The sequence below is a fragment of the Panthera leo genome, chromosome B1 (genome assembly GCF_018350215.1).
Source record: "Panthera leo isolate Ple1 chromosome B1, P.leo_Ple1_pat1.1, whole genome shotgun sequence".
Lineage (NCBI taxonomy): Eukaryota > Metazoa > Chordata > Mammalia > Carnivora > Felidae > Panthera > Panthera leo.
Window position 1 is genome coordinate 49062936 of NC_056682.1, and position 24190 is coordinate 49087125.

The window sequence follows — 24190 nt, forward strand, 5'->3', positions numbered from 1 at the left end:
AGTGTCATGAAAGGCAAAGGCTGAGCAACTGCTCCAGATTAGAATAGACTAAAGAGTAATGAATGACAGTGGAATGCAACAATGATTGGTAATTGCCCTTTGTTATAAATGCATTAGGACACTAATGCAAACTGAACAAAAGCTGCTGATTATATCATAGTATTGCTGCAATGTTAATTTCCTAATTTTGATAATGAGGAATGTTTTGTGATTTTAGAGCGGGGGAGGAAACCTGAAGTATTTAGGAGTAAACTGCAAATTACCAACAAATGGTTCAAGAAAAAAATATCTGTGTGTTTGGAGAGAGAGGTAAAGAGAAAGGAAAAGAAAGAAACAGAAGTTGAAATGTTAGAATCTGGGGGAGAGGTTATAAAGGAAATCTTTTATTATTTTTGAACTTTTCTTAAAGACTGAAATTAGTCAAAATAGAAAATTGAAAACAAAAAGGAGCAAGAATTCTCAATGAAGTTCCTGTCTATGTTAACAAGGATGAAAGAAAAGTAAATTGAATTATTCTAGTACTTTTGTTATTCTTGCCCAAATAATATGTTTGATTAGTATGGAAAGTAATTATCTTGAAGGTACTGGATTCAGGTATAGCACCAGTCCACTTTAGAGACTCTGATAATTTCATAATTTACAGAACAATCTATCTGGATATAGAGGCAATTAAAAGGTACTAAAAGTACAGGAGGACTCAATGAGCTAAGTGTTGATACCTTGTGGGTCCATAAATCAGATGGTCTTGAATTAGTGGAAATACAGAAAGGCTAATGTTTCATTATTCCATTATGACAGGGCATGAAACATGAATGAAGTTAAAGAGATTTTAGTCAGATACTAATTTTAAAAGGAAAGGCAGAAAAACAAAACAAAACAAAAACACCCTCAGATTTTCTCCCCATTTAAAAAATTTTTAAACAGTGGGGCACCTGGGTGGTTCAGTGGGTTAAGCACCTGACTTCAGCTCAGATCATGATCTCACAGCTTGTGGGTTCAAGCCCCACATCAGGCTCTGTGCTGAGAGCTCGGAGCCTGGAGCCTGCTTCAGATTCTTTGTCTCCCTCTCTCAAAAATAAAATAAAATATTAAAAAAATTAAAGAATATCTTTAAAAATTTTTTTAAATGGTAAACCATAAGTTGGTTGAAATGCTTGGCTATCTATAAGAAGTCATTTCCTGAAGATTCTGTATGTTCGAGCTCTTTTCTGTAATGGAATTATGTAGTTTTACCACTATTTAACTGAAAAGGTTATAATTTTTCCATTAACTTTGTAGTTTTAAAAGATTTGCTGCACAAGTGCATTTTTGTTAAAGACCAAATATTTTTCCAACAGGAAGCAACTGTGACCTTATAACAGAAGCCAATGAGAAAAATATGACCCATAATCTGTGGGCACCTGGGTAAGTATGACTAGTGCTCAAAAAATTTAGAATGGTTTTAAGGAGAATTAGGCAGCTAGCATAAAATACATTTAGTACCTATATACGCTGCCTGTATTTTTTTTAATGTTGATTCATTTTTCAAAGTGAGCGGGGGGTGGGGGGGAAGAGAATGGAATAGAGGAGCCTAAGTGGGGTCTGTGCTGACAGCAGAAAGCCTGATGCGAGGCTCAAACTCACAAACCAGGAGATCATGACCTGAGCTGAAGTCAGACTCAACCAACTGAGCCACCCAGGCACCGCACCACCCCCCCCCCCCGCCTGTATTTTTTTATTCCATTGTTGAGCCTGTACAGATATCTGTGTTGTTGGGAAGCTAAAAACTGATGCAAACAAAACAGAACAGAAAAGACGAAGGATGAAAATGCTACCAGGGGCCTGTAACGATTTTTCAGGCTAGTGTGAATTTTATTTTTGATAATTTTAATAATATGGGTAAGACAAGCCAAATCTATAAAGGCAGAGAAATAGCTTATGGCACACTGTGGCAGTCTAGACTACTGAACAAAATGGTGCGATGTGGCAGTGTGATGGTACAGGAGGGGTGAGTGGAAGCTATCTGTATTACAGATTCCTTGGGTCTTACTGTTCTCATCTTTACATTATCACCCTATTCGAACCCACACAAGCAACATGGAACTAGTTAAACTTAAATCTCACCTTTTACAAGCAAGAAGTGAGAGTAGCAATAGAATAGCATGCGTTTTGACTAAGTTAAAAAAAAAAAAAAAACACACACACACACACATTAGTTTATTCAACAAGCATTTATTAAGTGCTATGAGCCAGGCACTAGGCTAGGGAAACAAGATAAGGAGATCCTGCCCCTGTCCTCAAGAAGTTTACACTCTATCCAGATCAAGCAGACAGCATTTAATACTATATAAGAGCAACGCCAAAAGTACACATGCGGTGTTTGTGGGGTGCCCCAAAGAGGTTTATCTAAGCAATCTCGGGGGGGGGGGGGGGAGGGGAGTAAGATCGGGAAAGGCATTTGAAAAAGATGGGGCAGAGTTGTCTTAAGGAAGTTAATTGGGGATTGACCAGGCAAAGGGAACAACATAAGCAGGAAAAACGAGGTCCAGACCGTAGCATTTCCTGGGAACTAAAAGCACCCTTTTCTTGTCAGCCAAAGACAAATCAGAAACACTATCACATGTCAATTTTTGATATCTGGGACATCAACTCTGCCTCTTTTTATTGTTTTCTGTTGCCTTCCAAGCCCTACCACCCTATCCTAGAACGGTACGGTGCCCTTCCTGTAAGGCAGAGTTCTTGGCAGGTATTTCCTTTCTCCCTCAAAGTGGATAATTACCAGGACGCAGCCAGAATAAAGGCTAAGGAGGTGAGGGTGAGACCTGGGATGGGGGTGTGAAAAAGCCCACAAACTCTGCCCAATTCCAGATAGCGAAAGGAGGTCTCTCCAAAGGAAAAGAACTTCCGAATGCAAAGACAGCAGGTGTGACTGTCCATTTACCTCCCCGCAGGCCGTGGTCAGGGGCACACGGGGACGACAGGGACAGATCCAAGTGGGGACCGAGAAGGGGAGGGAAGAAGCACCCAGTGACGAGGAGGCGCTTTAGGCGAAGTGCAGGCTGAAGAGCAGCCTGGGGGTCCCGGCTACGGAGCCCCGTTGTCGAGCTGTGACTGAGGAGGTCACAGCGCCCACTCACCGCTGCTGCTGGTAAAGTAGAACACCATGATCCCGGCGGCGGCACAGCGACTCCAGCGCGGAGTAGGAGCACTCAACTCGCAAGATACCAGGATACCAGAAGCGCGGAGGCCGCCTGTCCCCCGGAACTCCTCGCTCACTTCCGGCGGACGTCGGGTCGCGTCATAACGCCAGCCCGTCGGCGCCATCTTTAATCCTGGCGAGGAGGAAGTTATAGGCGGGCTAAGAGGCTATATTGGCTTGGGGGTTGAGAAGGAAAGATGGAGCTAGGGCAATTCGTGGTTGGAAAACACAGCGAGAAAACTCTGTCTTCTTGAAAGAAAAACACCTTTGGCCGATTTTATTTGCAGAACTTTCACCGAGTGGGCAGTCTTATCTTGAGGCTTATGTATTGGTTATATCTGCCACCCATCACCGCCTTACGGGTTCCCTGGCAGCAGAAACTGTTTGCCTTCTTCACAGGTGTTCACTGTGCTATTCACAGTACTTGACACTGAGTAGAAGCTCATTTTACTTGGAAATGAACCCGAATTCCTCCACCTTTCGCATTCTAGTTCCGCCACTTGTAAGGCGCTCCTTGAGCACACTGTGCTTCACTTACCAAATCTGCTAAATGGAGATGAATAGACCAACTAATACATAGGTTATCTTGCTAAGGTTAAGTTAATAGGCGTAAAGGGTTTAGAACTTAGTGCTCAACCAAAGTGGTTTGTTAGTGATATTCCCCAGAGGCATATGCTTATTGAGGTTTGGACTCTTGGACTGTTCTGCCTTTAAATCTGAGATCTCCCATCTATTACCTGTGTGTGATAGGGCAAATTCCAAACCTCGAACCTCGAGATCTAACTGCTTTTGTCAAGTTGGAATAATTGTACTCACGTAAAGCTCCTCAGCAGTTAGTTTTGACCTGATTTTTTTCTCTTCATTCCAACAGACTATAGTCTATTAAGTGAAGTGCATCACTTAACTAAGAATGTGCCAAAGACTGTACCAGGAGTTAGTGATCCAAAGATAATAACAGCAGCTGACAACCCAGGAGTACTTTAAGAACCATACGGCTTCCCAAAGCAAGAACCTAAGCTATATTCTATAAATAGTAATTGCTTCTAGGCCCTCAGTTTTATTCTCAGTAAAATGGGAAAGATAACACATATCTCAGATTGTGACCAGAAGTGAATGAAATAAAACTCGTAAAGCGTGTGAGACTGCCTGGCACATCACAGATGTTCAGTGCCATGATTTAATTTTTTTAATTTAAGTTGAAAAATAAAAAAAAATGAACTAGAAATCTAACGTTATTACCAATAAAAAAAAGTTAAACTAAAGACAAAGTTTTAATTGTGGAAGATAACTGCCTCGAAAATCTTGGGGAGACTCCTTTGCAAAAACATGCTAAGCCAAGCGACCCCAGAATGTACCTGGAGTTCAGGAGCGTGCCTTTATTCTGCCGAAAACTACATTTCCCAGAATGCATCTAAACAAGACCACGGGAAAGGAGCGCTGCGCTGCCGCAAGGGATTATGGAAGGCGTGGATTCCCAGCGGGGAGAGTGAGTTTCACCTGCCAAGGGCGGGAGAATGTTTGGAGACCGCCTTTCGCACCGACCCGGCCAGCGCTAGTGAGCGACCAATCACCGAGCCAGCCCCCTGGAAGGTCTGAAAAGCGGCGAATCAGAACGCAGAGGCTTCAGCCTTCATGGGCGCGCGGTAATTTGAATACAGTGGAGGAGACACTGGCTCCGCTGGAGAGAGGTCGCCGGCTCTGAGGCTCAGGTGAGTGCTGCGGCGGGCCGAGGCGTGGGGTGGAAGACCGAAGAGAACGGGAGACTCTGTGGAACGTGGGGGTGCATGTCGAGGACAAAGAGCTTTAGCTCAGGGCTTGGCTGCTGGAGACCGAAGCCACCCACAGGTTCTCCGCACTTAGAGGTCACCGGGTTTCCATCTTTCTGACGCACTTTTCTGTCATGCCTTCTCTCATTCAGCCCCAGAAGAGTTTTCTCTTAAGCCGCGGCTGGACATTGAGTTCCAGAGACCCTGGTTTTCCTTTTAACCTTGAACGTGCTTGTGTAATACTTTTTTAAACGTACCTGATCCGAAGGAAGGGGAGGGGAAACCTTCTGTTGAGCCAACATACCATGCTGTCTCATGCTCGAGAATGAACGTGCATGATTTTATTTTCAGCAGCCTTAGGAGGTCCGAGGATTTTACAAACTAGGAAACAAGCGGCTTGTTCAAGGCTCCTCAGCCAGGAAAATGGGAGGGGATTATGCTAAACCCGTTTTCTTGCTGAACTCTTAAGGAAAGGCTAGAAACTGGTGTCTGCCTTCACTGAACAGTCAGGCTGTTGGGGGAAGACAGTTAAGCCAGCAAGAAAATGCCTTAAATGGCATATTAAAGAAGTGTGGGGTCTGGCGAGGGTAGTCACAGGAAGATATCCCCGCAGAATATTTTAACTTGGTGTGAATTAATCAGGCTAATTAAAGAGGAAACTGTGCCCTGAAATGGGGTTAAAAAAAATACTTCCTCCTTGGGAGGACTATTTTCCAGCCTGAAACAGATGTACTAATTCTTTTATTTCTTGTTCCTAATTGTTACTGTGATGCAGTGTTTTCCTTTTTTTTTTAACCTCCATGCTTAAATGTTTATTAAAGTGATTTGCTTTTTAAAATACCCTCACCCATCTAAAAATTTTTTCAGACTCTTAAAGTAAAATTTTGATATGGTGATTTTTATACAAATTGGATACATTTGGTTATTATAATTTTCCTATTGATTTTAGGAGTTCAGTTAAGAAGATGTCAGCTTTTACTCCAAGAAAAAAGAAGCAGCGTTCTTTGAGCTGTGACAAGTGAGTCTCATCTTATGGGTAGAAACTCTTAAAAAAGAAAAATCCAACTTCTTGTCTGTCTTATCTTCTCTCTTCTATTTCTTAAAATTTCCACTATTCCACTTGTCTGCTCCTTGTGGCTATAGTATATTCTTTTTTTTTTTTTAATGTTTATTTTTGAAAGAGAGAGAGTGAGACAGAGCATGAGTAGAGGAGGGGCAGAGAGAGAGAGGGAGACAGAATCTGAAGCAGGCTCCAGGCTTTGCGCTGTCAGCACAGAGCCAGATGCAGGGCTCGAACCTACAGACTGAGATTAAAACCGAGCTGAAGTCGAATGCTTAACCGACTGTGCCACTGAGGCGCCCCCGCTATAGTATATTCTAATTCTAGTATGGAAATATTGTAAGCTTTCAAAATTAATTATTTGGTGCCTTTGGAGAGAATCAGAAAGAGCTGTTTTCTATGACTTGGAAATGTATGTCAAATCTTTTATTTCCTTGCTCCTCTCAGCTCTCTTATGTAATAACTAACATAGTGTTTTTCATATAGTACTCATCTTTGAGTATTCTTTGAAAGTCTGCTCACTCAGTGCTTACTACATGTCTTAACAGGATATAAATTACTTCCCACAGAATAGGCTTGAGGTCAGTTTATTACATAGAACTAATCATTTTAGGGGACATGTAGCCTGTCAAGCCAGGTGAGCTATAACTCTATGGGCTATAATTTGTATATGGCCACAATTTAGATATAGGTTTAAAATGTTTTTTAATGTTTATTTATTTTTGAGAGAGAGACAGAGACAGGGTGTGAGTGGGGGAGGGGCAGAGAGAGAGGGAGACAGAGAATCTGAAGCAGGCTCCAGGCTCTGAGCTGTCAGCACAGAGCCTGACACAGGGCTCGAACCCACCAGCTGTGAGATCATGACCTGAGCTGAAGTCGGCCACTTAACCGACTGAGCCACCCAGGCGCCCCTAGATATAGGTTTTGAAACATACACATACACATACCCACATGATATCAAATCCTTTTTTTTTTTTTTTTGAGATTATTTTTGAGAGAGAGAGTATGTGTGCAGGTATGTGCCTGCAAGCGGGGGAGGTGCAGAGGGAGAGGGGACAGAGGATCTGAAGCAGGCTCTGCACTGACACCAGAGAGCCCCATGCAGGGCTTGAACTTGTGAACTGTGACATCGTGCCCTGAGTCAAAGTTGGATTCTTTAAATTTTTTTTTTTTTTTTTTTAACGTTTATTTATTTTTGAGACAGAGAGAGACAAAGCATGAACGGGGGAGGGGCAGAGAGAGAGGGAGACACAGAACCGGAAGCAGGCTTCAGGCTCTGGGCCATCAGCCCAGAGCCCGACGCGGGGCTTGAACTCACGGACCGCGAGATCGTGACCTGAGCTGAAGTCGGACGCTTAACCGACTGAGCCACCCAGGCGCCCCTCAAAGTTGGATTCTTAACCAACTGAGCCACCCAGGCACCCAAATCTTCTTTGTTAACAGTGTTTATTTTTGCAAACATTATTGGGACCTTATTTTTGAAAGATATTTGAATGCTTTGGTGAAGACAAAATTTGAGAATCCTATTTTTATTTACATATGTGGGTATGTATGTATTTTTTTAATGGGGGCAGAGGGAGAGAGAGAATCTTAAGCAGGCTCCATGCTCAGCGAAGAGTCCTATGTGGGGCTTAAGCTCATGATCCTGGGATCATGACCCGAACCAAAATCAAGAGTCAGATGCTTAGCTGACTGGGCCACCCAGGTACCCGGAGAATCCTATTGTTAAACTGATAGACAATGTTTATGCATGGTTATTTGGTAGAGAGGATTGTTTTTAGTATGACCTACCAGTATAGTTGTTTATTACTTAGTAGTAGATTGGCATTAAATTGAAGCAAAATGATACTTATCAATGGACTTTGTTTCTTTTCATAGCCTATTATCAGACATCCCATCAAAGAAATTAATTTTGGACTTTGCTGAAAACGTATTTCCATCACCTGATCAAAAATACATTTCCCAAAGCAGTGATAGCAATGAAGAAAAGGTACTTTGCTCTCAGCAAGGCCATTTCATTTCAAGTCCACTCAAAACAACTGAAAAATCCAGATTGGCATCTGCAAATCAAGGTTCACCATTTAAATCTGCTGTGTCTACTGTATCCTTTTACAACAAAGATCAGTGGTATCTGAATCCATTAGAGAGAAAGCTGATAAAAGAGAGTAGATCCATTTGTCTAAAAACTAATAATGAAGATAAATCTTTTCCCATTGTGACAGTCTGCTCCAAGAAGATAAACAAAAAGCCACAAAAGTGTTTAACTTCTAAATATCAACCGAAATATAAATGTATCAAGCCTGTATCAAAGAATTCTAAAAAATCCAAGCAAAATCGAGTGGCCTATAAGCCAGTTGTGGAGAAAGAGAATAATTATTACTCAGCTGAAAATAATCTGAATGCTCCTCGGGTTCTAAGCCAAAAAGTCAAACCACAAGTTACACTCCAGGGTGGAGCGGCCTTTTTTGTTAGGAAAAAGTCCTGTCTTAGAAAATTGTCTTCAGAAAACAAGCCATTACTGGAACTCACGCAAAAGAATCCATCAGAAGTGACTGAAGATTCTGATGTAGAGACTGTCCATAAAAGAAAAGGTTTTGAGACAAGGCACGTGCCAAAGTGCTTGTTACTAGAAAAGGAACCGAATGTTGAACTGCTTTGTGCAAGAAGTAAAAATGGAGAGAAATTAATAAAGGTAAAGAAAACCGAATATGTCACTTTAAAAACTAAGTTGACTATCTGAAAAAACTTCAATATACCAAAGATATATATATATCTATAAATATATATATATAGATAGATAGATATATCTATAGATATATATATATAACATGGCTGAACAAAATTTTGGTGTCTTTGCAGCCCAGAGGACTGCTTTTATTAGCCAAATAATATAGTTTAATCACTAGAAAGAATTTAGGGCAGGTGCAATGATGGGACTTTTCTCCTTTTTTTGGCTTAAGGAAGCCTACAACATTTTTTTGCATTAAGGTATACATTTCACTAAATCCCCTTATTACTAAAATCCAGAGAAGCTTAGCAATTTTTATTTGGTAGTGTTTTTAGAATGTAGAAATAACAAAACTTAGGTAGTGGATTTCCAGCATATGGACATAATTGTTTTTTGTTTGTTTCAGCTTGTTATTTAAAGTACTGGATTATTCCACAAAATTTAAATTAAAAAAATTTTTTTTTAATATTTATTTTTGAGAAAGAGGGAAAGATGGAACACGAACGGGGGAGGGGCAGAGAGAGAAGGAGACACAGAATCTGAAGCAGGCTCCAGGCTCTAAGCTGTCAGCACAGAGCCCAGTGTGGGACTGGAACCTATGTAGTGTGAGATCATGACCTGAGCCAATGTCGGATACTTAATTGACTAAGCCACCCAGGTGCCCCTCCATAAAATTTAGAGAAGACAAAGTATTAAAATTTTTTTTTATGTAAGCCCACTACCTACAGATAATCACTGCTCATGTATAGTTGGGTTTTGGTTTATTTTATGCAGTATGTTTTCATGGTTGCCATTCTATGCTTTTTCGTTCTTGCTCATATTTGACACAGCCAGCCTGGACTAGTGTTGTTTCCTAGAAATAGGATACCAAATTTACAATTTTCTAGGGGGAAAAAAAGGTGAAAAATGTTTAACCCAATATATTTTAAATGTTACCATTTCAATATAATCATAACAAGTAATTAGGTATTTTTTTAATTTTATTTTTTATTTTTTAAAATTTACATCCAAATTAGTTAGCATAGAGTGCAACAATGATTTCAGGAGTAGATTCCTTAATGCCCCTTACCCATTTAGCCCATATACCCTCCCACAACCCCTCCAGTAACCCTCAGTTTGTTCTCCGTATTTATGAGTCTCTTCTGTTTTGTCCCCCTCCCTGTTTTTATATTATTTTTGTTTCCCTTCTCTTATGTTCATCTGTTTTGTTTCTTAAAGTCCTCATATGAATGAAGTCATATGATTTTTGTCTTTCTCTGACTAATTTCACTTAGCATAATACCCTCTGGTTCCATCCACATAGTTGCAAATGGCAAGATTTCATTCTTTTTGATTGCCGAGTAATAATACTCCATTGTGTGTGTGTGTGTGTGTGTGTGTATACATATATATATATATACACACATATATACATACCACATCTTCTTTATCCATTCATCCATCGATGGACATTTGGGCTCTTTCCATACTTTGTCTATTGTTGATAGTGCTGCTATAAACATTGGGGTGCATGTGTCCCTTTGAAACAGCACACCTGTCTCCTGTGGATAAATGCCTGGTAGTGCAATTGCTAGGTTGTAGGGCAGTTCTATTTTTAGTTTTTTGAGGAACCTCCATACTGTTTTCCAGAGTGGCTGCACCAGTTTGTATTGCCACCAACAATGCAAAAGAGATCCTGTTTCTTGGCATCCTCGCCAACATCTGTTGTTGCCTGAGTTGTTAACGTTAACCATTCTGACAAGTGTAAGGTGGTATCTCACTGTAGTTTTGATTTGTATTTCCCTGATGATGAGTGATGTTGAGCATTTTTTCATGTGTTGGTTGGCCATCTGGATGTCTTTGGAGAAGTGTCTGTTCATGTCTTTTGCCCATTTCTTCACTGGATTATTTGTTTTTTGGGTGTTGAATTTGATAAGTTCTCTATAGATTTTGGATACTAACCCTTTATCTGATATGTCATTTGCAGATATCTTCTCCCATTCGGTTGGTTGCCTTTTAGTTTTGCTGATTGTTTCCTTCACTGTGCAGAAGCTTTTTATTTTGATGAGGGCTCAGTAGTTCATTTTTGCTTTTGTTTCCCTTGCCTCTGGAGATGTGTTGAATAAGAAGTTGCTGCGGGCAAGATCAAAGAGGTTTTTGCCTGCTTTCTCCTTGAGGATTTTGATGCCTTCCTGTCTTACATTTAGGTCTTTTATCCATTTTGAGTTTATTTTTGTGTATGGTGTAAGAAAGTGGTCCACGTTCATTCTTCTGCATGTCACTTTCCAGTTTTCCCAGCACCACTTGTTGAAGAGACTGTCTTTATTCCATTGGATATTCTTTCTTGCTCTGTCAAAGATGAGTTGGCCAAATGTTTGTGAGTCCATTTCTGGGTTCTCTATTCTGTTCCATTGATCTAAGTGTCTGTTCTTGTGCCAGTACCATACTGTTTTGATGATTACAGCTTTGTAGTATAGCTTGAAGTCTGGGATTGTGATGCCTCCTGCTTTGGTTTTCTTTTTCAAGATCACTTTGGCTATTCGGGGTCTTTTCTGGTTCCATACAAATTTTAGGATTATTTTTTCTAGCTCTATGAGGAATGCTGGTGTTACTTTGATAGGGATTGCATTGAGTATGTAGATTGCTTTGGGTAGGATTGACATTTTAACAATATTTGTTCTTCCTATCCAGGAGCATGGAATCTTTTTCCGTTTCTTTGTGCCTTCTTCAATTTCTTTCATGAGCTTTCTATAGTTTTCAGTGTATAGATTTTTCACCTCTTTGGTTAGATTTATTCCTAGGTATTTTATGTTTTTTTGTGCAACTGTAAATGGGATCAGTTCCTTGATTTCTCTTTCTGTTGCTTCATTGTTGGTGTATAGGAATGCAACTGATTTCTGTGCATTGATTTTATATCCTGCAACTTTGCTGAATTCATGAATCAATTCTAGCAGTTTTTTTGGTGGAATCTTTTGGGTTTTCCATATAGAGTATCATGTCATCTGTGAAGAGTGAAAGTTTGACCTCCTCCTGGCCGATTTGGATGCCTTTTATTTCTTTGTGTTGTCTGATTACAGAGGCTAAGACTTCCAATACTGTGTTGAATAACAGTGGCGAGAGTGGACATCCCTGTCTTGTTCCTGACCTTAGGGGGAAAGCTCTCAGTTTTTCCCCATTGAGGATGATATTAGCATTGGGTCGTTTATATATGGCTTTTATGATCTCGAGGTATGCTCCTTCTATCCCTACTTTCTTGAGGGTTTTTATCAAGAAAGGATGCTGTATTTTGTCAAATGCTTTCTCTGCGTCTGTTCAGAGGATCATATGATTCTTGTCCTTTCTTTTATTGATGTGATGAATCACGTTGTTTTCCAGATATTGAACCAGCCCTGCATCACAGGTATAAATCCCGTTTGGTCGTGGTGAATAATTTTTTTAATGTATTGTTGAATCTGGTTGGCTAATATCTTGTTGAGGATTTTTGCATCCATGTTCATCAGAGAAATTGGTCTATAGTTCTCCTTTTTAGTGTGGTCTCTATCTGGTTTTGGAATCAAGGTAATGCTGGCTTCATAGAAAGAGTTTGGAAGTTTTCCTTCCATTTCTATTTTTTTGAACAGTTTCGAGAGAATAGGTGTTAACTCTTCCTTAAATGTTTGGTAGAATTCCTCTGGAAAGCCATCTGGCCCTGGACTCTTGTTTTTTGGCAGATTTTTGATTACGAATTCGATTTCCTTACTGGTTATGGGTCTGTTCAAATTTTCTATTTCTTCCTGTTTCAGTTTTGGTAGTGTATATATTTCTAGGAATTTGTCCTTTTCTTCCAGATTACCCATTTTATTGGCATATAATTGCTCATAATATTCTCTTATTATTGTTTTTATTTCTGTTGTGTTGGTGGTCATCTCTCCTCTTTCATTCTTGATTTTATTTATTTGGGTCCTTTCCTTTTTCTTTTTGATCAAACTGGCTAGTGGTTTATCAATTTTGTTAATTCTTTCAAAGAACCAGCTTCTGGTCATTGATCTGTTCTACTGTTTTTTTTTTTGGTTTCGATAGCATTAATTTCTGCTCTAATCTTTATTATCTCCTGTCTTCTGCTGGTTTTGGGTTTTATTTGCTGTTCTTTTTCCATCTCCTTAAGGCGTAAGGTTAAGTTGTGTATCTGAGATCGTTCTTCCTTCTTTAGGAAGGCCTGGATTGCTATATACTTCCTCTTATGACCACCTTTGCTGCATCCCAGAGGTTTTGGGTTGTGGTGTTATCATTTTCATTGACTTCCATATACTTTTTACTTTCCTCTTTAACTGCTTGGTTAGCCCATTCATTCTTTAGTAGGATGTTCTTCAGTCTCCAAGTATTTGTTACCTTTCCAAATTTTTTCTTGTGGTTGATTTCAAGTCTCATAACGTTGTGGTCTGAAAATATGCACGATATGATCTTGATCTTTTTGTACTTACTTAAAGGGCTGATTTGTGTCCCAGTATATGGTCTATTCTGGAGACCATTCCATGTGCACTGGAGAAGAATATATATTTTGCTGCTTTAGGATGAAATGTTCTGAATATATCTGTAAGTCTATCTGGTCCAGTGTGTCATTCAAAACCATTGTTTCCTTGTTGATTTTTTTTATTAGATGATCTGTCCATTGCTGTGAGTGGGGTGTTGAAGTCTCCTACTATGATGGTATTACTATCAGTGAGTTTATGTTTGTGATTAATTGACTTATATATTTGGGTGCTTTCACATTTGGCGCATAAATGTTTACAATTGTTAGGTCTTCTTGGTGGATAGACCCCTTGATTATGATATAATGCCCTTCTGCATCTCTTGATACAGTCTTTATTTCAAAGTCTAGATTGTCTGATATAAGTATAGCTACTCCAGCTTTCTTTTGTTGACCATTAGCATGATAGATGGTTCTCCATCCCCTTATTTTCAATCTGAAGGTGTCTTTAGGTCTGAAGTGGGTCTCTTGTAAACAGCATGTAGATGGATCTTGTTTTCTTATCCATTCTGTTACCCTATGTCTTTTGATTGGAGCATTGAATCCATTGACGTTTAGAGTGAGTGATTAGTGAGATATTTTAAATTCTGTTTTTGGTACTAAGTCCTTCAAGCCCATGTTTATTTTCACTTGCACCATATCCCAGTTGGAACTAGCCATGTTGCAAATTCTTCTTAGCTACTTGTGACTGGTGGCTACCCTAACAGACCGTGTGGGTCTGACACTTCTATTATTGACCTCTTATCAGTAATCTTACCAGAGGAAAGTTTCCCCCACCCCAGGTACCTGGGGCAGAAAGCAATTGAGACTTTAAGAAAGGCTGTCTCCCAGTTTGGGGCTTGCATGTCTGTGGTGACTTGTTTATACTCGTCACAACTTATGCAGCTAGAGAAATGATAGGCTTTCACATGCTGTTCAGTACATTCTGAGGCTTATTTATTGAGCAGTTCAAACTCTACAGTCCTTGCCCTCCTCACCACCTCCTCTCATTATCGTTCTTATTGCCTCCTCTCAAATTCAACCCCAGTTGCTACCTCTTGTAGTCATCTAAATTTCAAGTCTCAGTAGCAAAAATTATAAATTGGTGGCCAGTAGGCCACATCCAGCACGTGGGTGTTTTGCTAGGCTTACATAATGTTTAACAAAAAAAAAAAAAAAAAAAAAAAAATTGAGCCAGCATTCTAAAGAAATGGTGTTTCATGAAAGTTGAAGTCTGATGTATCATGAAAAATGGAAATCTGACCAAGCTAAGCTTTCATTCCTCTATAGCAAACTCTTGGGACAGATTATCAGGCTACCATTTGACAGGTATGAGCTCCACTAAATCAACGTGTGTATATGTATTTAGATCAGTCCAGTTGTGCTATGAATCAATTTCACTTACCTGCTGTCCTTGTAGGCATTTAAGTTTGCAATCCCTACTAAATATTTCTGCCTGCTTATCAAGTATTGCCAAGTATATTGTTAAATGGAACATGTTCTTGATGGCTAAGCCATGACACTCCGATTTTATTCATTCTTCGTATTTTTTTCTACCAAAAAACACCCCTGTGTCTTGATTGGATTTTTGGTGATATGAGTGTATAAGTTTATCAAAACTGATATATCTGCACTTCACATAAATACACGTCAATTTTTTTTAAATGTACAATTTGCACTAAAATTCTTAGTTTAGCAAAACAAAGTGGTGGGTGGGTTGCTGTCTGCATTTCCACCCATCCATCTCCTAGTTAGTTTTCTCTCTATTTGGTGATGAAGATACGATCTTTATACAGTGACATGATGAATTCTCTGCAACACTCTCTTCTTAAAAAACTCTCTTCTTAAAAAACACTTTGTTTTTTAAACTTCATTTTCAGGGGGCTAGGTACTGGGTTCTGTCTAGTTTTCAGTAATTTTTGAGAACCTAGGCTTTGATCATCTTACATTTGTGGAACTGAGCTCAGCTCAAGATTTTTTTTTTAAAGTTTATTTATTTATTTTGAGAGAGCACAAACGGGGGAGGGACAGAGAGAGAGAGCGAGAGAGAAAATCCCAAGCAGGCTCCACACTGTCATTGCAGAGCCCGATGCGGGGCTCGAACTCAGCCAACTGTGAGATCATCACCTGAGCTGAAATCAAGAGTTGGACACTTAACCGACTGAGCCACCTAGGCACCCCACTCTGCTCAAGATTCTTAAGATTTTGTTAAACACCCACTACTAGTATTCATCTCTCCTAGCTAAGGATGACTCCTCTTTTCATTAGAGGGTACATCACCTTTCCCCAACTCATGGAGCCCTGAGAAATGGCAAACTGTTGTGTTGTCCCATCTCTGCTGAGCTGTAATGGTCTTGAATAGGAGTTCTTTTTTTTTTTTAATTTTTTTTTTAATGTTTACTTATTTCTGAGAGAGAGAGAGAGACAGAGTGTGAGCAGGGGAGGGGCAGAGAGAGAGGGAGGCACAGAATCCGAAGCAGGCTCCAGGCTCTGAGCTGTCAGCATAGAGCCCAACGAGGGGCTCCAACCCCCAAGCTGTGAGATCATGACCTGAGCCAAAGTTGGACACCCAACCAGCTGAGCCACCCAGGCGCCCCAGGAGTTCTTTTTTAATCAAAAGTTTGTTTTTTTTTTTCCCTTTTATCCCAAGCTGTATATTCTCTTAAGTCTCACCAAATTAGTAGTGTTAGTGAAATATTTCAGAATGCTTTCCCTTTGTCTTTCCCACTTCCCTGCTACTGCCCAACAAGTGGGATTTAGAAGCCTCTCCAGCTAGTCCAGAATGTTCTTTTTCTTTCCTTGGCTGCCTGTTTTTAAAGCTTATGACAGAAGGTTGTCCCTTCCAATTTGGTGGCTGCTGGGGAAATTTTTGCCATTTTTACTAATTGTTTGGGGTTTTGTTTTTTTTTTGTTTGTTTTTTTTTTTTTTTTTTTTTTTGTTTTTTTACTTATTATCATAGAAGGAATGTTCTGTAGTCTTCATCCTGTTATCTCTATCAGGAAATAGATGTTTTGACAGAATTAAATATGCACACTCTGTTATGTACATTTCATAAATATAGGGGAAATTATCCTTAAAATCGTCTGAAAGTTGAGGATTTAAAGTCAGTTAAAAAGTGTAATTTGTAATAAACTAGATATTTTGTTTTAGAAATAGATCTGTGGGGATCCGTTCATGAAATAGAAAATCGTTAAGAATTAGAGTTTTTTTTAATTTTCCCTATTCATTTTCAGGATTCATCAGGTGGAGTAGTTTCTTCAAGAGAATGTAAACCTAATGAAAATAAATGTTTTCCTTCAGAAGATTCTCTCAGTGAAAACAAGGCGGGTAAGTAAGAAAACTTCTCAAAATGAGTTCATGTAATTCATTACATGTGTCGATATGGAATTCTGTACAATAATGTTTTTTTTTTTTTTATTCAGTATGTGTACTTCTATTTGTATCTTTATGTTTATCTCAGTGACACTGTTTTCTGTAGTAAGCAGTGTAGTGCAGTTTGAAAACGAGGAAGGTAAGGAGACCTTAGGCTGGAATTTAAGACAAAATACTGATGCATAATTGGTCTATGGGATATAGCCAGGGTACTTAAGCTCCCTAGAACTTGGTCTTTTCATTATACCTACCCTACCTGTCTTTTACCCAAAATAATAGAAAGGAGTAAAAACAATTTATGCTATATATTCATCATCAAAACTCTACTGTAAGTAAGCATAATTTATGAAGCCATCAAAAGGACACTTGGGCATCAGGAACCTTGGGATTTTGTCTAGGTCTGCCACTAATTAACTATGTGGTCTAGGGATGAGATCTCTAGTCTTCATTTTTAAATTTCTCTTAGTTCTGAAATCCCATTACTAACTTGTAATGTCATTGTTCAATTAAACAGTATTTACTAAACCATGAATATACACAGAGGTTAACATTCTACTTACCAACCAGATTCTGGATAACTTTACTTTGTTGGTTATAGCTGTAAGTTTGAAAATAAATTAAAATTCTTGGAGTGTATATATATTGATTACAGTGAGAAAACTGCAGTTCACAGGAAGAAAACAGATAAAACAAAGAGCATAGTCTGGAGCAATAGCCCTTAAGAGGACTAATGATATATATAGAGAAGGATTGTTCATAATGATAATTATGAGATACCCTGTTAATAACTAGTATTTACTAGGTGCTGAATATGTACCAGGCAGTGCTAAGTGTTAGTATGTGTTATGTTTCCTATGGGTTGTGCTATTACTGACCTAATAGAACATGTAACAGAACAACAGTGGCTTTCTCTTTACAGTAGTTAATAAAGTTTGCTTTTAAAATAAATTTATTTTAGGCGTGCCTGGGTGGCTCAGATGGTTAAGCAACCAACTCTTGACTTTGGTTCAGGTCATGATCTCAGAGTTCATGGGTCAGCACATCGGGCACTGTGCTGAGAGTGCAGACCCTACTTGGGATTTCTCTTTCTCTCTCTCTCTCTCTCAAAAAATAAAAAAAAAGTGAAAAAAAAATGAAAATAGATTTATGTCAGTATACTAAAGTCCATTTAAAGAAAAACATTTCATGAACAAAAAATAATACAGATGGCACAAGGATATGGCAAAATTCATAAAGGTACTGTACAAATGGTAAAGGATTGTAGCAATAATTACAGTTTATCATTTCTCACAACCTTAGGAAATGAGTTCGTATGCCCATTTTATAGAAGAGGAAACAGACTTAGGTTAAGTAACTAACCCACAGCAGATCAGACCTGTCTTGGCCTTGTTTCTAGAGAATGAGCTCTATTTTTCAATGCAAAGTTAAAAGTTTGCTTTTTACTCAGTAGCCCGCTTGTCCCCTATTTTTCTCTAAACAACTACTATTTTAACTTTGGCTTTTTTTTTTTTAATAGGACTTTTATTTTGTAATAATTTTAGATTTATAGAAAAGTTATAAAGACAGTACAGAGAGTTCCTGTATATTACTCCCCTCATTTCTCCCATTGTTACTATCTGATGTCAACATTGTACTTTTGTCAAAACTAAGAGACTGATACTAGTACATTACTATTAACTAAGCTCTAGACTTTATTTGGAGTTCAGCAGTTTTCCATCAATGCCCTCTTTCTGTTCTACAATCCAGTCCAGGGACCACATCGCCTTTAGTTATGTCTCCATAGTGTCCTTCGGTCTGTGACATTTTCTCAGTCTTTTCCTTGTTCCATGTTTTTCATGATTTTGACATTCTTGAGTACTGGCCAGTTATCCTGTATCATGGCCCTGAATCTTGGTTTGTCTGATCTTTTCTCATCAATAGAATGGAGTTAATGGGTTTGGGGAAAGAATGCCCCTGACGTGAAGTACCCTTCTCACCACACTGGATTGGGGGTACTGATGTCCATATGACATTATAGATGTCCATGTGACATCACTTGGTCAAGGTCAAGTTTGTCAGGTTTCTCTACTGTAAAGTCACTCTTACTCCTTTTCCATACTCTGTTCTTTGGAAGTAAGTCACCAAGTCTAGCCCATCCTTTCATGGAGGGGATTAAGCTCCATCTTCTGGGGGAGTGGAGATATTCACATATATTATTTGGAATTCTTATGTAAAGAAGTGTTGTCTCTTTTCTCCTAATTGTTTCCTCCATCTTGAAGTAAATGGAGTCATGGACACTTAATAGTATGGACTCATGAATATTTTTATTTTGGGTTGTAATCCAATACTACATTATTTATTCTGTTCACATTGTTCTAGTTTTTACCAATGGGACATCTTTTCAAGTCATCCTCTTTGGCATGCCTTGTCCTTTTGTTTCTTTTGAGCACTTCTTTATTTTCTGGCACTACAGGGTATTCCAGCCTCATGTTGTATTTTCTCTGCCCCAGTCCTAGAATCAGCCATTTCTCCCAGGAAACTGGTGTGTTCTGTTAGGCTTCTATTTAGAAACCAAGATCTGGACTTAGTGTGCTCACTGCTCTGGAGTGTTACTGCTTCTAGGCCTTCTCAGCAAACAGAGCTAGGAAATATACATATACATACCATGTATGAACACATCTATAATTGTTTCTGTATCTCTCCATCTGTACATATACTAAATAAACCTAAGTTCAAATTTGCTGTCCCGGTCTCTAATCCAATACCACAGGGTTTATCCCATTCTTTCTTGTTTATCCATGGCTTCCCTTAGACAGGGAAAAACCTTTCCACTATTCATTACCCACCCACTTAATTGTTCAGTCCCAGTACACCTGCACAATAGTTTCAGAATCGTTAGTTCATACTCCTGTGAGAAATATTTACCAGTTAGAGTCTAATATTTACAGTCCTTTTGTCTTTAGCCTTATAATTTCTAATTAAAACACAGTTTGATAAAGATATTTAGGTCACCTGCCCATTCTTCCCCTACCTCCTTCATCGCGGTCATGCCACCCTGTTCTAATACAGTTAGATTCATTCGTCACAGTGTGCATTCCATCCTGGGATCCCTCAACGTCATGGCTGATGTATAAATTTATAAAGTTCAACTTAATATTTTCTTTCATGTACTGTGCTTTTGGTGTTATATGTAAAAACATATCCAAACCCAAGTTGTTGTGGAGTTTTCGCTCGCATTTTCTTCTAGAAGTTATATAGTTCTACACTTTACAAATAGATCTGTGACCCATGGTGAGTTAATTTCTATAGAAGAGTGTTGTTGGGGTTTTTTTTTTGTTTTTTTTTTTTTTGCATATGACTGTCCAATTGTTCCAGCACATCTGTCGACTCTCCTTTCTCCATTTAATTACTTTTTCTCTGTCATAAATCAGTTGACTGTATGTGCGTGGGTGTGGTTGGGGCTCTCTATTTTGTTCCATTGATCTAGACCATACTGTCTTGATTATTTGTTAAGTCTTGAAATCAAGTGATTTCAGTATTTAGGTCTTATTAACATTTAAAGTTTTATGATTTAAAGCTTTGAGTTTATTTTATAATACAAAATTACTGTCATTTTTTTCCCCAACCAGTTTCTCCTGATTCTGTTGTCTACCCGATCTTCAGTGTGTCTTCAGTCAATACAAAAAGGTAAGGATTGCTCTTGTTTTAATGTTTAAGGTTTATTTAATTGAGTCCTTCTGGGTATCTTTCTTTCTTGCACTATGTAATTTGGAGAGTATTTTTTTTTCCTCCCCACTAAGGGGATATTGAGAATAAGATGAAATCAGGCCCTCTCCTAGAAACTTCATAAGAACCTAAGAGTTAAGAGAAGGGAAATATCTTTATGGGTTTGAGTGATAATAATTGCTAACATTTTTATACAGTACCTGACCTATAATAAATAGTTTATATCCCTTATTTCACTTGATTCTTAGAACAGCCCAGAAGATCGATACTATTAATAATTCCATTTTCAGCCGAGGAAACTGATAGTAATTCACATCGCTTAGAAGCAACAGCTCTTAGCAGCCACTAGAATCCGTATCTGAATTAAAGCCCATTCAGCTGTATTGCCTTTCCTGGGTGACAGTATATTAATGATAGTTCATGTTTAATGAGCATTTACAACCTCATGATGTAGGTACCAGTGTTACCCCATTTTATAGACTAGGAAACTGGCCAGAGGAGTGAGTAACTTACAGCAGCTTTAGTGCTGTTAGAAATCCTGGCTAAAAAGGGATACAGGAGTACTGATGCATAGGGGCACTTGTACCCCAATGTTTATAGCAACACTCTCAACAATAGCTAAATTATGGAAAGAGCCTAACTAAATGTTCATCAACTGACGAATGGATAAAGAAATTGTGGTTTATATACACAATGGAATACTACGTGGCAATGAGAAAGAATGAAATATGGCCTTTTGTAGCAACATGGATGGAACTGGAGAGTCTTATGCTAAGTGAAGTAAGTCATACAGAGAAGGACAGATTCCATATGTTTTCACTCCTATGTGGATCCTGAGAAACTTAACAGAAGACCATGGGGGAGGGGAAGAAAAAAAAAATGGTTAGAGAGGGAGGGAGCCAAAACATAAGAGACTCCTAAAAAATGAGAACAAACTGAGGGTTGATGGGGGGGTGGGAGGGAGGGGTGGGTGGGTGATGGATATTGAGGAGGGCACCTGTTGGGATGAGCACTGGGTGTTGTATGGAAACCAATTTGACAATAAATTTCATAAAAAAAAAAATCCTGGTTGAAGCTGCCACTATGCTGGTCAAAGCTAAGACTGGGAAGAGGAGAAGCATGAATGTGAGAACAATAGGCTAGAAAGCTCTGGCAAAGAAGTATCTTATGGTCTTAACATCTTCCTAAGTAGTTTTGGTACTTCTGTCCCCCTTGATGATAAATAACTGTATGTATTGAGCAAGGAACTTTCTAGCTGAGTTCTACTTTTAGGGTACCTCCATCACCTCAGAAATTGGGTTGGGTAGCAACTTTCCCTCTTTAAAGGCCATGTTCCTAGTTTTTTGCACCTTTCTGTTTTTTCATCTATGTCTTCTTTCATGACTATTTATTGAGGATTGAAATCTACCACAATTAGCTGATATAAGTGTATAAACTAATTAATCTAGCCTAAGGAGATATGAGAATACTATTGGTTGGATTGTTTGAAATTTCTCTTTATGTAGGACCCAAAGGGTCAGATCTCGTCAATCACTTGTGGTTTAATCTATGACTTTTACTTTAGGCAGATTACAGATTCTCCAGGTTCATTGTCTCACATTCATTTTTTGTTTATTCACTCATTTGGCAAACATTTATAGAGTGCTATATGATATTGAACTATTATACTGAGTTTTGGAGATGTGAAAATAAATAACACATGGTCCTATCATGGAAGTTATGATTAGAGGAGGACGGGCATTATAATAAAATGTTAAAATTGCTAAGATAGAAATAAAGAGATTGTGGTCATACATGCAGGGATGGGAATTTGCTGAGTTACTCAGCAAAGGTTGTATAAACGGCACGAGTCAAGCAGCCTAGAGAGTGTGTTTTGTGTTACGGGCACATACCATTAGTGGTTTGTCAAAGCAGTTCAAGAGCGTCATGTCCAGCATTTTTTTTTAATGGAATAATGTATCTCTCACAGTTATTTATTAACAGTAAGTTATTTAGTAAAACTTTCTGGTTTTAGTTTTATATGTGTATCTATATTGGTCATAATGTAAAATAAATTTCTTACCGTCAAATGACAGGATAGTTTGGCTTAGTTTAAAAAACACTGGACACTTATTTTTCTAGTGTTTTTTTTTTTTTTTTCTTGTGAGTTTTCTCTGAATCTCTTGCTTTGGTCACCTGTTTTTTTTTTCCTTGCCTTTTTTTTTTTTTTTTTTTTAAACCTCTACTCTCCACAGATTTTTATTCCTTTGGTCCTTGGAAAACAAAGGTCCTTTTATTATAAGACTTGGGTTACAAACTCAGGGCCTATAGAGATTGGGTGGAGATTGGAGCCAAATGGGGAATGCATACCTCAAATAAAAGAGCATGCATTGTGTTAGTTACATTCTTTGAAGAAATAATGGTCTGGTGATCTTACAGTGTCTCTTGCAATATTGGAAATACACATTTTTAAGTGAGATCTCTAGATTTTAAAATATTGGTAGCTAATCCACAGTTTTATTTATTTATTTTTTTAATTTTTTTTTAACGTTTATTTATTTTTGAGACAGAGAGAGACAGAGCATGAACAGGGGAGGGGCAGAGAGAGAGGGAGACACAGAATCGGAAGCAGGCTCCAGGCTCTGAGCTGTCAGCACAGAGCCCAATGCGGGGCTCGAACTCACGGACCATGAGATCATGACCTGAGCCGAAGTCGGACGCTTAACCGACCAAGCCACCCAGGCACCCCTAATCCACAGTTTTTTTTTATTTTTTTTTAATTTTTTTTTTTTTTCAACATTTTTTATTTATTTTTGGGACAGAGAGAGACAGAGCATGAACGGGGGAGGGGCAGAGAGAGAGAGGGAGACACAGAATCGGAAACAGGCTCCAGGCTCCGAGCCATCAGCCCAGAGCCTGACGCGGGGCTCGAACTCACGGACCGCGAGATCGTGACCTGGCTGAAGTCGGACGCTTAACCGACTGCGCCACCCAGGCGCCCCTAATCCACAGTTTTAAACACTGTAAGCCAATCAAAACATATCTGTGAGCTGTATTTGGCCCAAGAGCCTCCAGTTTACCACCTCTTTAGGCCAGTCCCCACATTCTTTCCTAATTGGAACAGGTTGCCTCAACAACATCTATCCAGCCAAAATATTTTTTTCCTAAGTTTGAAAATAGTGGGGTGATGCTTTAGGTGTGAGGACAAGTGAATATATTAACCTCACTCACTGCCCAAGTATAGAGTTGTTGGATATAATATACTGGTAGCTGACTTCCTGTGGGACTGTGAGATTCAAGAATAGAATCTTCTTATTTGCTGTGGCGTTACAGGGATTTCTTTATGCTTAGGGTAAGCATTGCCCTAAAATTTGGTAAAGCAAAAAATAAAATAAAATCACTTTTTAAGAGTTAAGTCAACTGCTATTCTTTACTAGTTACCTTGGGTAAGTTATTGATCCTCTCTGAGTGGGCCTCCGGTTTCTCGTTGTTCTGAGCCCTATTGCTTCATTAAGTTATTGTCAATAGAAGGCATTAAAAATTGCAAGGTGCTCTGCAAATGTTATAGACATAGCTGTTTTCATCGTAATTTCTCAGACATTTCAATTTATTAAATAATGTTTATTAACTTTTATTTCAAAGATCTTTAGTTGAACAGTCTTCTGTGGGATCCATCATATCTGCTAACCTCTTGAAACAGATCAATACACAGAAAAGTACTAATACTAGAGATACAAATAAAGAAACAAAAGACCAGCTCATCATTGTGAGTAAATTTAAAAGCTCCTCCTGTATGTGGCTCTCATGTAGAACATGAAGGCAGACATGTTGTCTTAGCAGAGTTAACATGGTTTACAGACATTCTGAGTTGTGTATATGCCAGCTTTGTTGTAGTGGTAGCATTTAAACTAGTCAAGTAGATTTTCAAACTGATAG

The 24190-nt window shown here is 38.7% G+C and overlaps 2 protein-coding genes across 3 annotated transcripts in view; one reads left to right on the forward strand and one right to left on the reverse strand.

Annotated features, from left to right (window-relative positions):
* CCDC25 (coiled-coil domain containing 25) overlaps positions 1–3260 on the reverse strand; it is a 40557-nt gene extending 37297 nt beyond the window's left edge. The window contains exon 1 of one of the 2 annotated variants that reach the window (XM_042934935.1): positions 3117–3260. In XM_042934935.1, coding sequence (XP_042790869.1) covers positions 3117–3144 — 28 coding nt within the window. In that variant the 5' untranslated portion in view covers positions 3145–3260. The remainder of the gene's footprint in view (positions 1–3116) is intronic. The other variant, XM_042934934.1, reaches the window with a different exon arrangement.
* Positions 3261–4409: 1149 nt separating this feature from the next.
* ESCO2 (establishment of sister chromatid cohesion N-acetyltransferase 2) overlaps positions 4410–24190 on the forward strand; it is a 29834-nt gene continuing 10053 nt past the window's right edge. The window contains exons 1-6 of the mRNA XM_042934931.1: positions 4410–4887; positions 5894–5962; positions 7883–8696; positions 16432–16525; positions 20179–20236; positions 23897–24020. Of these exons, the coding sequence (XP_042790865.1) occupies positions 5910–5962; positions 7883–8696; positions 16432–16525; positions 20179–20236; positions 23897–24020 (1143 nt within the window). The 5' untranslated portion in view covers positions 4410–4887; positions 5894–5909. The remainder of the gene's footprint in view (positions 4888–5893; positions 5963–7882; positions 8697–16431; positions 16526–20178; positions 20237–23896; positions 24021–24190) is intronic.